The sequence below is a fragment of the Colobus angolensis genome, unplaced genomic scaffold (genome assembly GCF_000951035.1).
Source record: "Colobus angolensis palliatus isolate OR3802 unplaced genomic scaffold, Cang.pa_1.0 Scaffold94, whole genome shotgun sequence".
NCBI lineage: Eukaryota > Metazoa > Chordata > Mammalia > Primates > Cercopithecidae > Colobus > Colobus angolensis.
This window is the reverse complement of record NW_012123376.1, coordinates 9,081,281-9,098,844: the sequence shown is the minus strand read 5'-3', so window position 1 is coordinate 9,098,844 and position 17,564 is coordinate 9,081,281. Positions and strand designations below refer to the sequence as shown.

The window sequence follows — 17,564 nt, the reverse complement described above, 5'->3', positions numbered from 1 at the left end:
TGAGCCACCGCGCCCGGCCGCTGCATGTTTTTTTATTTCATGATCATAAATAAGTGTATCAGGCAATTTAAACAGATATAACATTCTTCTGCTATATCCAGACTTTTAGATACAGCAGAGCCAATGATAAGAATAGCTATAACTGAACCTCCATTTCTCCCAGAATTTGGTGAGACACCAAACAATACCTCAGAGCCTCTGATGTTATTATTACATGTGACTATAGAGTATGATAATATTACTTATATTTTACAAACTAATAAATATCCATTGCAAACATCCAAAAGTCTATTTTAAGTTTAAAATATCACGCACTATTAGGATTTGTAAAAAGTCTAATACATACATGCAATTAAAACTGTACCATAAAATATGAAGTTTTTTTTTTTTTTTTTTTTTTTTTTTTGCAAGGTCTTGCCCTGTTGCCCAGGCTGGAGTGCAGTGGCATAATCTCAGCTCACTACAACCTCTGACTCCCAGGTTCAAGCGATTCTTGTACCTCAGCCTCAGCCTCTCAAGTAGCTGGGATTAAAAGCATGCACCACCATGCGTGACAAATTTTTCTTTTTTTTAGTAGAGACAGGGTTTCACCATGTTGGCCAGGCTGGTCTGAAACTCCTGATCTGCCCGCCTTGGGCTTCCAAAGTGCTGAGATTACAGGCGTGAGCCGCCGCGCCCAGCCAGTATTAGGTATCTTATATTAAAAGATTATTTACAGTCAGTATTTTGGAATTAGAATAGGCATTTTATAATATGAAATGTTTATGTGAAAATATTTATTTAATTTGATTTGTCAATGTGTACTTCTAACCATAGGTACTTTTCATTAGATTTCCAGTTTATGTGGATAGTAGGTAAAATGGGATCTCACAGTTTTCAATCATCAATGACTGAAAAAAATTTCATTCATTATTACTTCAATATAAGCACACTTTTCTAAAAAGGAATAGTAACTTTATATTTTTAGTTTTCCCATGCCTACACCCTTCTCACATATATGTGGATGACTTTCACTCCTCTCAGATGTCTCCAATATCCTGAGATTTTTAGCATCCCAATATTATTCATGACCATGTTCTCTACAGTTGTTCAAATACAAGGCTTTCTGGCCAGATTTCACATTAGTATCTATGCACATGTGCAGAAACTTCTGAAAACTCCACACATCTACATTAATTTCATTAGCAAATGCTTGAGCAGCATTAATTACAAGTACATGCAACTTCCATGGATTTTAAAAGAACTTCCAAGGCAGCTGTATTTTCCTGTCACTCTCACAGTCTGATATTATTTATCATCATTTCATGTGTGGGTTCCACACTCATCCAACAGATATTGATTTACACCTTTTTTGTACTCTACATTTTAGTTGTTTTGTTATATCTTTAGGATCCTTCAGTGAAAGATACTATGGTTGTCATTTATCTGAAAGGCCCATTGCCCCCTCTCTTTGTGCTCCATTCTCTCCACGAACAGCTGCATCACAGCTGTCGTGCTGAATGGTAAAGATGTCTTTGGCTGATAAGCCCATGCCTATGGCACACAGAGCGGCTTCAAACAACTAATTAGCAGGAGCCGGGCCACAGCGAGGTTTGCTGCTGTCCATCAAGCCTGCAACCAACGCTGACACCATCAGCAAATCTGCCAAATGCGGCTCTTCCCGTGAATAAAACCAAGCCCACTTGTTTTGTGGTGATGAAAGAATTGGCAGAATGTGTTTAATAAAAAGTTAAAGAAGGTGATGACCAATCTTTATAGAGTGTTAAGTAATTGGAAAAATACTGAACTGGTGGAAAATTTGATAACTGATTTATACACGGGAATTCAACTAAAAATGTCTCCATGAATTTACAATGAAGCAATTCACAAGGCCACTCATATTGCTCAAGTACATTTGTTTAGCCTCAGGAAAACACCACAAATGTATGCTATTTTTAGTAATAAGTGACTTACAAAAATAATAGTAATAACAATCCTGCATGTCCTGTACATGTACTCCCGAACTTAAAGTATAATTTAAAAAATAATCTATGATCATATGTAAAATTGGATATTAACATTTACATACATATGCAACCATATACCAGATTTACATAATTATAAAATTGTTATGTATAATAATTTCTATAAAAATCAAAATCTATTTGTAGGAATGTATCTGTAAATATGCATATCTGCATTTACAATTATTTAAAAGTTTTAAAGCTGACTGTTGAACACACATTGAAAAACATTATATAGTCACTGTTCTTAATAACTAAAAATGTGTTTAGCTACTATACTAAGTAAGAATGCAAAGTTTAATAGTCACTGCAGCTTTAAATTTTGAACCACGTCTTAGATTGGAGCCAGGAAAAATGTCTGCATTGAGGAGACAAAGAGCCAGTGGAACTTTCCTTAAAATTTGTATGTCCTCTCCTGACATCTGGCCTTCACACAGGATTTAAGTAAAATTCTCATTTTTCTACCAACACACACTAACACATCACTCCTGAACATTCACCTTGTAAACTCCTTCAAGTCTTATTTTGACAATATACTTTTCCTGTGCTATGTTAAATTGCTCTTATGATGTGTTCTTCCTGCATCTTGAATATCTCTTATTTTAGCACTGCTTACACGTTATGGTAACATGTTGATATGAGTATACTCCTTTGGACTGTAATATCTGAAACACAAAGAACCACGTTTGTGTACACAAGTGATGTACTTGGCATGCGTAACATTGCCTCTGGTATACTTGCTGGATAAATATTTATGGAAGGAAGAAAGGAGGGAGGGAGGGAAGAAAGGAAGAGCGGGAGAGAAAAAAGGAGAGACAGATTAATACATGACTCAAAGACTGGATTCAGCATAATTATGAAAAAAGAGAGGTTGGATAATTTGTTTCCACTCCAAAGAAGTCTCAACTTTGTGTCTGAGCAAAAACAGAGGAAGGGATGTCTAGTACCCTATCCATGTTTACTTGATTTAAGGAACATACTGACGGCCCCGTTTACAAAATGAAACCAATTCACATCAGAAAGCAGAGAGATGTAGTACAGAGTTGATCAAATACATCTGTTTTTATATTTGCCTACATCCCTCTTAAAATTAACACAAAATTTTCTCAAGCATAAGTTCAATAGTCTGAAATAAACCAACAATCATGTTTCTAGAAAACTGTATTATACATAGGCATTAGTGTATGTAGCATTTCTATACTACTGTAGTATAAGTTCTTTAAATTCTTGGTAATTTCTTACAAATTCACATATGCTTATTCAGCAAGCAATAGGATCCTGTCAAATATTTTAATGAATTTTTTGAAAATATATCTCTATATAACACAAATTCCACATAACAGATCTATATTAAGTTCAAAGATTCCTAAATGCTATTTGGAATTGTAGCCAGAAATTGTCCTGTGATTTGTTGGAAATTATTTTCCATGTCAATCTTACCTAAAATGGCATAAGATCTTTGACTATTCCCAGTTGGGCATGTCAGGGCTTAACTCTAACAATTCTCCAATCCATGATGTATTTTATTTGTCATTTTTCTGAAGTGCAGTTTTGGAACCTTCATGGTAAAAGGGTGAAAAACTTCTTTATCTAGTGAGTGAGCCAAACTGATGCCCAACATGCTTTCTCTAATACTTGTCATATATGTAATGTTTCACAGTGACTGAGATGTAAAATATTGCTTATCATTTTTCTTAATTTATTGTACTTTGGAGAGTGATGTTACTAAAAATTTAAATATTTTAATATGTTAGGAGTTATTCCCAAAATATGTATGTATGTAAGTATGTAAATAACATGCACGTGTGTGTATATGTATCATTTACTACCCTTGGGGCTTTCCAAAAAGCTGTCCTTATGAAGAAGGAAAAAACTAGATTGTGAATTAATTTCGTGTTATTAGTAAATAGCTATTAACTGTACATAACTTTATTACTCTAAAATATAATGTAAAAATCTTCAGAGAATTATTGTAAAATGATTTACCTAATTATTTTAATTTTAAAGCTGATATCAACAGCAACACCTATTCTAAGGACTGGACATATTTATTTGTATACTTGTACATAATTATGTAAATGTACGTGGGTAATATGACTACATAATCATGAAGAACAAGAAAATACATGTATGTGGTATAATATTCATAATACAGCAATAACAAGAAAATATAGGTGTGTTGTATAATCTGCATACACTAAATCAGATTTAATGCATGAATATTTTCTTAAAAAGAAAATAAAAGACCAAGTAAGACAAAAGCAAAAGTGTTTTGGCTTTATATCTTTCATATTTTAATATTTAAAAGTAGCAGATAATGTTACCATGTTGCTCCTGCTCCATTTGGTATTATTTAAACAATAATGTTCTAGACTGTGTAACAAACTGAGCCCCATTGTCCTCTAGCTATCAGTGTGTCCTTGGTTGGTGATCTAGGCTCAAGATCACCTAGGCACCCATAACTTTATCTTAATGGGGAGGGAAATTAGACTTACCTTGAAGACAATTGTCTTGAATTAGGTAGCAAATGTGAAATACAAGACAGATAAAAATAGTTTAATACATTGTAGTTCTCCTCTCATGCACTCCTCTTACTCACCATTTGACATATTTTAATTTTATTAAATATTTCTGTCACATGACGTGATTGGCAATTTCATGAAACCAATGGTAATTTAACTTCTACTCATTTAATGAATCCAGCAAAACTTGTGTTATGAATTTACATAAAAGGTCAAAAATATGTTCCTTATCAAAATGGTTTTCTCAATTTTTCTGTGGAGATTTATAGCAGTGGCCCATCCTGGGATATCTTAATAAACCATCTGCACCCATGAATTTCATACTCACAACAACTGCCACATTTCCAAAGCCTAGAGGCTAAAATTCACACTTATTTTAAAACCCTTCCATCAATCTCCCTAGCTCTTAGAGCTAAGATTTCCATCTGACATTGATTTTCGGATTTCACCCCTAAAAGGGAGAAGTCTTATCTCAAAAATTCATACACTGAACGTTAAACCATTTTGTAAAATATTATTTAGCTCAAGCATCAAAAACAGTGACAGGGAACAGCTACTCATATTGAGATGCAGTCTTGTGTGAATTCCAATAACTATGAGACATTTTCCTACAGATTTCAGAATATAGACAACGAAAGCTCTGCTTGCATTATACACTGCTTCATGGGAAAAGGGAATGAAATATAATAGAAAAGAAATGACAATGAAATATGGATCAAAGGTGCTTATTAAAGGCAATATGCATTTATGGCATAAAAACAATGTGCACTTTTTTATGGCGGTGCTTTGATTTTAATCTTTGCAATGCTCTGTGTATCCAATGACAAAAGGTATGTCAGGGAGAGAAAACTTAAACATGACAGTTTAAATTCCACACCATTTTTAAAACCTAGTTTAAGAAAGAAATTCAAGTGTAAACTATTTCATTTAACATTTGCTTGGAAACTTTGTGTTTGAAGGTAAAGTCTTTAGATTACTCTGGGATCAGTAATTCTAGGATCTAATTCTAGTGCTATCACGAGCTAGCTCTGAGAGGTAGGGCAAGCTACTCAATGGCTCTTGTCTTCACTTTATGTTTCAGTAATATGTATAGGTAATCTCTGGTCCCTGACAATCAAATAGCCTGTGAGGTTTTTTGTTTGTTTGTTGTTACTTAGATAATATCATGGCATAGTTATCTTTGCAGTTTCTGAAGCCATGTGGCTGTGGCTATCTTCCAGCCCACTCATTCCTGTCTGTGTGCATTTGAGCAAATTATATCACCTCTCAGTGTGTCCTTTTCCCACCTGTAGAATAAGAATAATAATCATACCTACCTAGTGGGATTGCTGTCAGAATTAAATAAGCTATATTTCAACAATTCTAATATAAAAAAATCCCTTGTTTTTGCACATATTAAAACAGGACAAATGTTAAAGAAACCAAATACAAGCATTTGTCAGAGTTAAATTGGCAGCATTTTACCCTAGCAGTTCATAAAATTGTAACATATTTATACTCTAGTGGTAGATTAGAAGAAGTATTGTAATGCATATAATGTGCTTAGAATAGCAACTGGCACAAATTTTTCTCAATAGCTGATATAACATTTCTCTGTAAGTAAGCAATATTTCTTATATCTAAGTTAAGAGTGATAGGTTAATAATAAGCTAATAATAATTAAAAACTTGCTGGTCACATCATTCTTCGGTTTTATTATGTATCTAGTGTCATAGCATAAATTTAAGAATTTCATCCAGATTAGTCAGCATTCATTGACACTGAATATGACTCTATTTAACAGTATAGTTTTCTACAGTTAAATATTTGTGTGTGTTAAACAGAACAATCTTCTTTCTTTTTACTATATTAAGGTGATTAAAAGGGAGGGGAAATATAAATTGTGAAAAAATAAAAATTAGGGAACACCAGGCTTGGTATAGAATAAAATATAATGAAAAATAACATTGCAGATGCCAATTTTGTAGTTATAATAATCACCTTTCATTGTTAATTCTCAAGAATAATTAACACTAGATTAATAACCTTTAAAAAAGTGGTTACTAAAACTACCCATTTTATTATTGGTCTACAGATATTAAGCATTTATGCAGAAACCTTGTATCTTAGAATGTTTTTAAAAAAACTTGAAAGATGACATCACTTATCTCTTTTCTTCAAGTTTTATTTTATAAGAAATTTCAGATATTGTCTCTCTGAATTTAATAAAAAATGCATGTTAAAGAAATTAAATGTATTATGATCAAAAACAGTTTAAACTAACCAAGGATAAAATGTGATTGATGGGAGAATATACAAATACACTTCTTGAAACAGTCCCTAGCACAGAGTACAAGGTACTATTTAACACAGAAAGATATTTAACTGTAGAAAATTATGCTGTTAAGTATAAGTTGTCAATATCATCATCATTATTTAGTATCACAGATCATCAGGGATGGGTAGGGCCTTCCAGACAACATAGTTCAAAACCATTCAGAGAAAATGGGCCTGGAGCATGATGGTTAAATGAGAATTTATGCAATGAAAGATTTATAGAAATATTTTGCCTTCTTTGTTTATAAATAAACCATAGTAGATTTATTTTCACTGTTCTTTGACAAATCGTCTAATAATATAAATAAACATCATAACTCTAAATGTCATTTTTTTTTCTTCAAATTCCCTAGACTTTTAGTCAAACCCTGTACAAACTGTCTTCGTGTGCTTTGGACCTTATAAAATATCTAAGGGAGAAAAAAGTATGATTTATAGAAAATTATTTCAATTATATCTCATTTAAATTCTCTACAAAAAATAATGAAATCTTCAATAAATCATCTCACCTCCTTTGGTAATCAAAGGGATTTTCTGAGGAAGATGGTTTCTGAGGAGTATGGTTAATTCAATAAACACAAACAGAAAATGTTATAAAAATAAATATAATTCTTAGAAATCTGAAATCCACTTGGATCTTAATGACTTTCACAACATCCTGGGTAGGGTTTTATACTATTTATATTAATCTTCGCTTATGAAAAAGAAATTTCTCTGCCATCCAATTAGAACTATTGTGCTATTGTTGGTAATTAATGGGAACAATTTTATTGTCTTAGATAGTTTAAATGAACACAGTGAAGAGAAAAAATCAAAGGGTTAAAAACTATGGTTCTTCTCTCAATGTTCAAGTGATATAGGCTGTGGATAAAAAAAGAAAGAAAAATACAAAAAAGTATGTATACTGAAGTTTAGAAACACATTTCTAAGTATTCAGACCCATACAAAGTAAAAGAAATAGAATAAAAATATGCGAAGGAAAATTAGGGGATAGAGCTATTCAAAATATTATTCAATCCTCTTTCAACCTCCACTAATGTTTTATCCAAAAAGAAGTTGCTTTCTATATTAAGTCTCTATTAATCAAAGCAGTTTCTTCAATATACATTACCAGTGGGATTTTTGAAAATAATAGATTCCTTTAGATGGTAAAAGCAATAATTATTACAATTTTTTGTTTTTACTAAAAAGATTAAGAAAAGGTTTTAAGGGAATGGAGGGGACCTACGTTCTGTAAGAAAACAGAATACACACACAGGCACACACACATACGCACACACAGGCACACATACATACACACACACATACATTACCTCTCTTTCTACAATCTATATGTTACAGCTGTAAAAAAAATACGTGAAACAGTATGTATGTTTTAATACTCGTTAACTATTAAAACATAATTCTTTAAAAATGGGACTCTTCTTCCATTTCACAACAATGCAAAAATAGTTAACACGACTGAACTCTACACTTAAAAATGGTTCAGATAGTAAACTCCATGTCATGTGTTTTTTGCCACGACTTGAAAAAAAAAAAATACATGAAAGATAATAGATTTCTATACCCAGCCATAGTGGAATAATTGGCACTAGAAATGCCCTTCCAACATAAAAGAAAAAGATAAAAACAACTACGGATCTTCTACCTTTTAATGTGGATGAACTAACTTTTTTTAAAAAAGAAAGTAATGGCTTTTAAGTTTAAAAACACAGGGAAATAAAAGATCAAACTGACAAAATGTAGTAAAAAAAAGGAAAAGCTTCATTAAAATTCAAATTTAACCAGTCATATTAAGCAGCAATGTCTTTCTCATTTTCCTGAGTATGGGAGATGAATCGAATCAACCTTTCAAAATAGGTGTGCTTTTCTTTTAGTTCAATTAATAAATACGAATCAATCCAGAACATCTAGCTTTGAAAGAAAGTTGCTCATTACTTTCTTTAATAGGTAAAAATCAGTACTTTTCATTCCATGTTACTAACATTATGTTTAAGAGTTGGACCATTACTCAACAGAAAAATTATATATACATATATATATATATATTCCTGGATTTTTGTTCTAAAATTATTTACTTAAAATTATTTTCAAAAGCATTAGTATAAAAATGTGACCACAGAAGATGGGCAAAGAAAATAATACTAGTTAAGATAGAGTATTTAAAATTATGAAGAAAATGAAAATTTATCAGTACTAACATGGTCTCTATAGATATATGGCATACCTCATAATGGCTTTCTTCATTCTCCTGAATGTGGAAACCCGCGGAGCTGGGACATTTCTGAGGAGTGACAGGAATATTGTCACTTTTGCTGTGTGAGTTACACTGAAAGAGATTACCAAATAATTGTGACAAACTACTCCACATTTAGAGTGTCCATTGAGAGACATGGCTGTTTGCTATGAGCCTAATAATGGAATACCACTGGAGCTAACAAGGGTCCACACCCAGAGATACATGCATTAAGATTGAGTCTTTACCACAAAGACTTTTTAATTGTCCCCGGATAAACAAATTGTTAAAATGTTTTTACTAAAACTAGAGAAATATAAGATTCAGTAATTTTACTTTTACCTTTTTTAGACAATATTATTTATTACATTTATAACTTCAGTAGCTAAAGCTTATATGGTGCTATTTGGGTGAGATATTATTTAAGAGTTTGATACATATTACACACATATTAGCCTGTGACATAGATATTATTAACTACCTCCATTTACAGAAGAGGAGACTGAAGCATAATTCCTCCCCCCATAAAGTTATGCTGTTGCCTAGCCTTTCTGGAACCATTCCCCATATCCTTATCTACCACATGAACTGCCTTTTAAGTGATACATTTTAAATAGATAAAACTGAAAAAGCAGAAATTTAGGGTCTTAAAATACTAATGGACTTATTTCTGTACTAAATAGACAGCACTTTTAAAAAACAGGTTATCTAAAATAATTTACCTGGAAATTGATATGAATTATAGAACATAAGATATTACATTATGGCTTGGCCTTTCTCTGTGAACATATTAAAATGACAGTTTTCCATATTCCTCACACAAGTTTTTCATGTGAAAAGAAGACATTTTCCACTTCCTGTTTTCTTACTTCTTTTCTAAATCTTTAATTAGACTCAAGGAAGGAATATTTGTAAGTATTGCTGTTTGGCCATTTATTAAACATAACTTTGTAGGTTTTAAGGTTTCTACTTTGATAAAAATATATTGCTGTGCCTCCAGAAAAGGTTCATCATTATATATAACCTTTCTTCTTAAATAAAACTATTTCAGGACATTATGAGCAAAGAGACTGTTCTTTTCAAAACTAGTATGCCATGTTTCCTATTCATCGATTAAATGCTACCTTTACTAGCTCAAAGAAAAATCTGTTAGAAAAATACTGTTAGACATTTTTAAAAGCAAATGTGTTTCAGAATTTTACTAGGTCAAAGAAAAATCTGTTAGAAAATTACTGTTAGACATTTTTAAAAGCAAATGTTTTAGAATTTTAATATATTGTGTTCACTCTATTTTCATTTCAAGACCATCATTTTATGTATTTAAATATACATTACATTTTGAAGATATCAATCATCTCATTTATTTTCATTTGTTTAAAATAAATAGTTACGTGGCAATGAAGAAGGCATAACTTTAAATTCATATACCCATCACTATAAGCCTTTTAGCATGAAAACTTATTTTGTATCTGTTCTCTCTCTACAATTTAATTTTAACCCTATTCAAAACTTACCTCCTCTAGCAACTCTCTTCATACATCATTCAACAAATGTTGACTGCCATTTTAACCTGTTTTTAAGTAACTTTCATGTGTAATTTGTAAAATGTTCCCTTGCAAAATTAATTATTTGAATGTTCCTAAGTTTGTCTGAACAAATTCACTGTTAGCAACAAAGGCCTTTCCTCTCCACAGCAGCTTTTTTGGCATTCAAAAAAGAAAAAAAAAAAAAAAAAAAGAGCATAGACCTTAAAGCAGTTATTTTCATCTGTGATGTCCATAGACATTTTAATCATTCAATTCCTATCCCTAGCCTCTTATTCTATTCTGTTTGTTTGTTTGATAATCAGACATTTACTGAGTGCATGTTATGTGTCAAGATTGTACTGGATCATCAAAATATGGCATTTAATATCTGTAATACTCTCACGTTAGCCCTGAAACAATACATGAAAATAAATAACCGCCATGATGCGTAAACATGCCACCTTCAGACTGCTAAGGGACAGAGAAGGCATGCATAGACTCCCAGGTTAGACACATGAATAGAGAGTCTCAAGAGATGGACTGATGAGGGAATCATGGTTAGCACACATTTGAGACAAAAGGAACTGCACATGCAAAGGCCAAAAAACACGAATTCTCATGAGCCATGCATGAGTAATTTGATAGTAGTTCAAACATGAAGAATGTAAGGATTGATTTCAGAAGAAATAGAACCTATCAGTGCATTAAATTCAATAGTACAACATATAACAAGATGTTGTAGAATTGGACTTAATATAAAGGCCAACAGTGCCAAGAGTGAGCTTTAAAGGTCATTCTTTTTCTTCCAACTTTTCCAAGAAAATATGCAACATAACAAAATGAGTGCATTTGCAATATCATTGTGATGCCCAGTTAAGTCCTTCTATCCCTCAAGCCTCTCCTGTGTTTCATTCTGGAGCAGCTCTTGTTTTTGGAACAGTGAATGGCATCAAAGGAAAATTTTTAACTTACTCTTCTTTCCTTACTTTTTAAAATTGAGTCTTATGAGGTAAATTTCCTCTGCAAATTATAAATATATAACTCAGAGCAAAATAAAAAAGTAACACCGTAAACAATATTTTGAGATTAACTATTATAAATAGCCAAACTTTTAAGAAAAAAAATTCTTATGGGAAAAAATTTAATCACTATGAATCCTTCCTAACAAATGTCTACTTCTGGAAGAGTTGCAGCATTTTCTAAAAATAATATTTATTTTACAAGTCTCGGCTGGGTGCAATGGCTCACATCTGTAATCCTAGCAATTTGGGAGGTTGAGGTGGGCGGATCACCTGTGGTCAGGAGTTTGAAACCAGCCTGGTCAACACGGCAAAACTCCATCTAATGAAAATATAAAAATTAACTGGGTGTGGTGGTGCATGCCTGTAATCCTGGCTACTTAGGAGTCTGAGGCACGAGAATAGCTTGAACTCAGGAGGTTGAGGTTGCAGTGAGCCGAGATTACACCACTGCACTCCAGCCTGGGCGACAGAACGAGACTCTGTTTCAAAAAAAAAGAGAAAAAAACCTCTCAAGGTTCATCCAACCAAACAAGTTTACTGTTTGCCAAATTTAATATAAATGACTGCATATTGAATTATGGGTAAGATTGATTTGCTAAATCAGATTTATATCGGGGGATACATATGTAAATCAAACTTTCAATAATAACAATCATATTCAATGAAAATACATTTGTTTTATACTTTAAACCAGTTCTTTATTTTTCATCACCTATGACTGAAAGTCTGTATTGTAATATGTGGATAAATCTTGCCACTCCAAAACATCCATTGTAGTTCCTGGGAAAATTACCATTCACTACCTATAGAAATACTGGCTCAAAGTTTTCACATAATCAGGTATTTTTACTCTTTCATTTTTGACACAAATTTTCAAAAAAGAACTTCTAGCCATATTAAGAGAAAAATTATCAACAGTAGCAAAAACAACAAAGTTTTATGAAAGATTATTTTATGAAAAACACAGCTGTTTTCTTTGCTAAAAAGAGGGTTCTTTACATTTTCCACTCAACTGTAATGCAGTAGCAATGTTTAATATTATTTATTATTCTATTACTACTCCTACCTTCTTACAAAATCAAAGTTGTTTACTAAAAATCAATAGCACTTTCATAAAAGTTTTGCAGTCATTATAGAGGCAATAGTTTTGTACTTTTGTGCTATAGGTTTCATTAAATAACAATTCCATTTATTTAAAAACTCCCACTGAAAATGTTATTCCTACCCATTTTAATAAACTAAGGATTCTTTTCATGAAGAATTCTAAAACAGAATATTTGTTTAATCATTCAAAAGAAATTCATATTTGCAGAAATGAATCTACTTTAAATAATAGTCTAAACTTAGTGTCTTCAACTTCTCTCTATCCATTTTTTTAGAGATCCGCATGTATTAGGTTTCAAGCACGCCCATTCCACTGAAATGGCCCTACTACAATCACCTATGATTTACACATTATTAATTCAAATGGCAATTCTCAGTTCTTATCTAATGCAACACAACTGAGTACTACCTCTTGTTTCATTTATGTACTAGCCTTCAAGGACGCTATACACTCATGGCTTTCTTCTGCTCTCTCTCTGGAATCATGTAACTGTTTCAAAATTGTCAAAATTGAAAGGACTAGAGAGGATGAAACTGAGTACTTCCTCAGAAAGTGTTTTCTTCAGTGGAGTCAGTTTAGCAAATGCACCCATATTGAACAGGTTCTGATTCCAAAATATTTTCTCAGACACAGGAAAAACCCATAAGAAGATAAGAAAAGAGCTCTTAGAACACCTCCAATCATTCTTTCATCAAAGCATGTATCTTTATACTTATATCTAGAAACTAATAAAATTTATATTTTAAGAAACCTACATTACAGTACAGATTCTTATTCTTTCTGAAAAATTGTTCTAATCATTTAGTATCCTGAAATTTATTCTGGCCCAAATAAGGAAATCTTGAGCCTATACCCACAGCCTTTGCTTTAATGTTTTCTATGTACCTTCTTTTTTTGCTTATTTTTGTTATCTTTAAACATAACTAGAAAATTGAGCTAAAATGCTCATCAAACTTTATTGAACAAATCAGTGTTCAGCTGCAGTGACACATATTTTGATTTAAAATGAAAATGTCATATGACAAATTTTAAAACTGAATGTTATATAAATGCCTAATCAAATCATAGAAATGTAGATGGCTATAATTCATATTAATTTCAAAGTAGGGATTGCTTATGTGAAATAAGAAAAATAGGCAGACCATAAAAGGATATGAAGGAAATGTTAACTGTATCTATAGTATCCAGAGAGTCTGTTTTTTAATTGTTTCTTTTTTTGCCTCTCTTCTTTAAAAAAAAACTTTTTTTCTTTAAAACTTTGAGACAGAGATCAATGCACAAAAATCAGTAGCATTTCTACACAACAATAAATATTCAGTCAAGCACCAAAACAAGAAGTTAATCCCATTTACAATAGCTACAAAAAAGTCCTATGAATATGTTTTACCAAGGAGTTGAAAGATCTTTACAAGAAAAACTACCAAACACTGATTTTAAAAAAGTCATAAATTGCACAAATGGAAAAACATCCCATGTTCATAGATTGGAAGAATTAATATTGTCAAAATGACTATACTGCCCAAAGCAATCTATGGATTCAGTGCAATCCCTATCAAAATGCCAACATCCCTTTTCACAGAATTACGAAAAAAAAATATCCTTTTTAAAAGACACCTGTTGAAAATCCATATAGAACCAAAAACAGCCTGAGTAGTCAAAGCAATCCCAAGCAAAAAAAAATAAAAAAATAAAAAAAAAGCTGGAGGCATCATATTACTAGACCTCAAATTATACTTCAGGTTATCATTAAAAAAAAAAAAAAACTGGAGACAGAAATAACATAAAATGTTAACATATTTTAATTCTAGGTGATGAGGACATAGGTATTTTCTTTTCTTTTTCTTTTTCTTTTTCTTTTTTTTTTTTTTTTTTTTTTTTTTCTGTCGCCCAGGCTGGAGTGCAGTGGCGAAATCTCAGCTCACTGCAAGCTCCACCTCCCGGGTTTACGCCATTCTCCTGCCTCAGCCTCCAGATTACCTGGGACTACAGGCGCCCGCCACCACGCCCGGCTAATTTTTTGTATTTTTGTGTGACGAGGTTTCACCGTGTTAGCCAGGATGGTCTCGATCTCCTGACCTCGTGATCCGCCCACCTCGGCCTCCCAAAGTGCTGGGATTACAGGCGTGAGCCACTACGCCCAGCCGGGTATTTTTTTATTTCTCTTTTTTGTTCCTGAGTTTTCCAGACACCTGACAATGGAAATACACATAGGAAAACAATTCGCAAAAATAATGTGTTAGTTTAACAAAATTGATAGATCTGGTTAAAAATCTGTTTCATCGGCCGGGTGCGGTGGCTCAAGCTTGTAATCCCAGCACTTTGGGAGGCTGAGACGGGCGGATCACGAGGTCAGGAGATCGAGACCATCCTGGCTAACACCGTGAAACCCCGTCTCTACTAAAAAATACAAAAAAAATCTAGCCGGGCGAGGTGGCGGGTGCCTGTAGTCCCAGCTACTTGGAGGCTGAGGCGGGAGAATGGCGTAAACCCAGGAGGCGGAGCTTGCAGTGAGCTGAGAACCGGCCACTGCACTTCAGCCTGGGCTACAGAGCGAGACTCCGTCTCAAAAAAAAAAAAAAAAAAAAAAAAAAAAAAAAAAAAAAAATCTGTTTCATCCAGCTCAAAAGGTTAATGGTTTTGAAAGTGCTTTATAAACTGTAAATGTTGAAATTATGCATCTTCAGAAATAAAGATGCCACATGCATGTAAGGTTTCTTCTGGTTTGTCTCAGTCATTCTCCTTTTTGGAAGAAATGTTTTTCCAAAGATCAGTGAGGAACATGCTAGCTTTTCCTTTTCCTATGGCACTATAGCTTATAGGTCTTTCTCTACTTAATTGAAATACAGCTTTCCCTCTTTTATTTCAAGAGGGTACAGTGATTTGTATTTACCTAGTTGGTTTTGGCTTTACCTTCTAGAAGTTATTATTTATTTTTGCCCTTTATTTTGTCTGCAACAAATAACTTTATTGCAAAATTAACGTTCCCAAGACCTACAATTTGTATACAAATGCTAACACAAAAATAAGGTACATAAGTACCATAGATTGAGAGTACCCATATCAGGAACATTAAACAAAGCATTTGGCTTAGTCATCATGCTTTCTTCCTCCAACTGAACCCTTGGCAGTTCATGACAAGCAGTAACTTTGTCACAGTAATATATTAACTAACAAGGTAAACTTGAATTTATCCACTGCATAAATAAGCTTATGTTCAACTTCAGGAGCCTGACACATGTTCCTACGCAGTGGATTTTGCAAAGTTCACCCCTTTCCAGTTCTTCTAGGGGCAGCAGACCTCTTTCAACCCCACTGCAAGTTGACTGGCATCCCTTCAATACTCTCTTGACCCTACAGATAACGCTCATCAATTCCTCTATGTAAGTCCTCTTCTATCCTCACAATTCCCATTCCAGATCTTTCCACTGAGAGACACCCTTTTTTCTTCCTTCTTGATGTCTTAAAGGTGGGAAAAGTCCTCTCTTCTTCCTCAAAAGCACTTCCTCTCTCCTTTGTTCCAACAAGCCATTTCATTTTTAACCAGGTTTGCAGAGTCTAGCCAGATGGAGGTAGTCACTACTGCTCAATGAGCAGTGAGAAGCTGACTGTTGCACAGGGGATTTATAAGAAAACAAAAGCTGATTTTAAATCGTCTTCTGGAACAGGTCATTAAATAGACCAGTTGACTTCCCTCAGTTATAGTTCCACGTGATCAAGTGAAATTAATAGATAAGATATATTTCTTATTGTGCACTTAGTTGTTGCAAGTGGGCCACTTGTAAAGTGTTTGTATAATATTTACCTCAATTCACTGCCTTATGGTACAATAAATGGAACCAATATGTTCCAAAACAGTTAAGATATAAGAGTGCGTTATGTATAAAAAAACCTTAACAAATATAAGTAAAAAGAGGATTGGGGAAAAAAAGCGAAGGATGTTGAAGTCTGAAGTAATTCAGTAAGTGGATTAAGCTTATGTACCAGATAAAACACTTTTTTTCTTTGTTTAGAAATTCTCCTTTTATATGCTATTCCAAGATTTAATGGTCTCTATCATAAGCTGGCTGACATTTTTCAAACAATTTTAACAATTTAATAAAATGTTTAGGTGCCATGTACCGTAACCAAAAAATAGCTTTATCCTAGCATTTTATTGTGTAAGTGGTATTTCAGAGAAATCTTTTGCCATAAATATCTTGGTTACTATAAAGTTTTAGCAACTCTGTGCATTGTCCATTTCCTGAGAATTCGTGTTCCATTGAGTTTCTGTCTATGTGTGACTTTCAAGGCTTGTCTTAAGAAACTTTTGACAAATGCAGAAATAAAAGAGATAGAGATAGCGATAGAGTTTATTCCCAAAATAAATAATCATTTAGCTTTGGAGAAAGCTCTACTAGGCTGAATTTTTTATCCTTTTCTCAGCAAACAATTTAATGAAAGTGAAGAGAAAGGCAAACATAGTTTTTTGTATTCTTATAGAATTTTTGGTAATGTAATCAAGAATTAAGCAATAGAACTCTACGTCAAATTTATTCAGCAGGTTCCCTCTAAATGTGCAGTAACAGAACTGACCATTAAATGTGCCAGAGTATTCAAGGCAGATGTGCTAGGTTGCTGGGCATGGGGGTGTGAACACAATTCTGCTAAGTGAATAAATAATGGGAATAAGACCATGTATTTTCCCACATCTGGCTGTAAATTCCTTCATAAGTAATTACTATACTTCTAACCTCTCTAACTTAATAGAGATAAACTGGATGCAATTTCAAGTCATTACTAACCAAGGAGGAACAAAACAAAACCACTTTTATGAGAATCACAAATCGTAGCTGCT

General features: G+C 33.0%; 1 protein-coding gene across 1 annotated transcript in view; it reads right to left on the bottom strand.

The window, feature by feature from the left end:
* PCDH9 (protocadherin 9) overlaps positions 1-17,564 on the bottom strand; it is a 959,605-nt gene that overhangs the window by 621,827 nt on the left and 320,214 nt on the right. Inside the window, exon 3 of the mRNA XM_011932165.1 lies at positions 9,069-9,170. Coding sequence (XP_011787555.1) covers positions 9,069-9,170 — 102 coding nt within the window. The remainder of the gene's footprint in view (positions 1-9,068; positions 9,171-17,564) is intronic.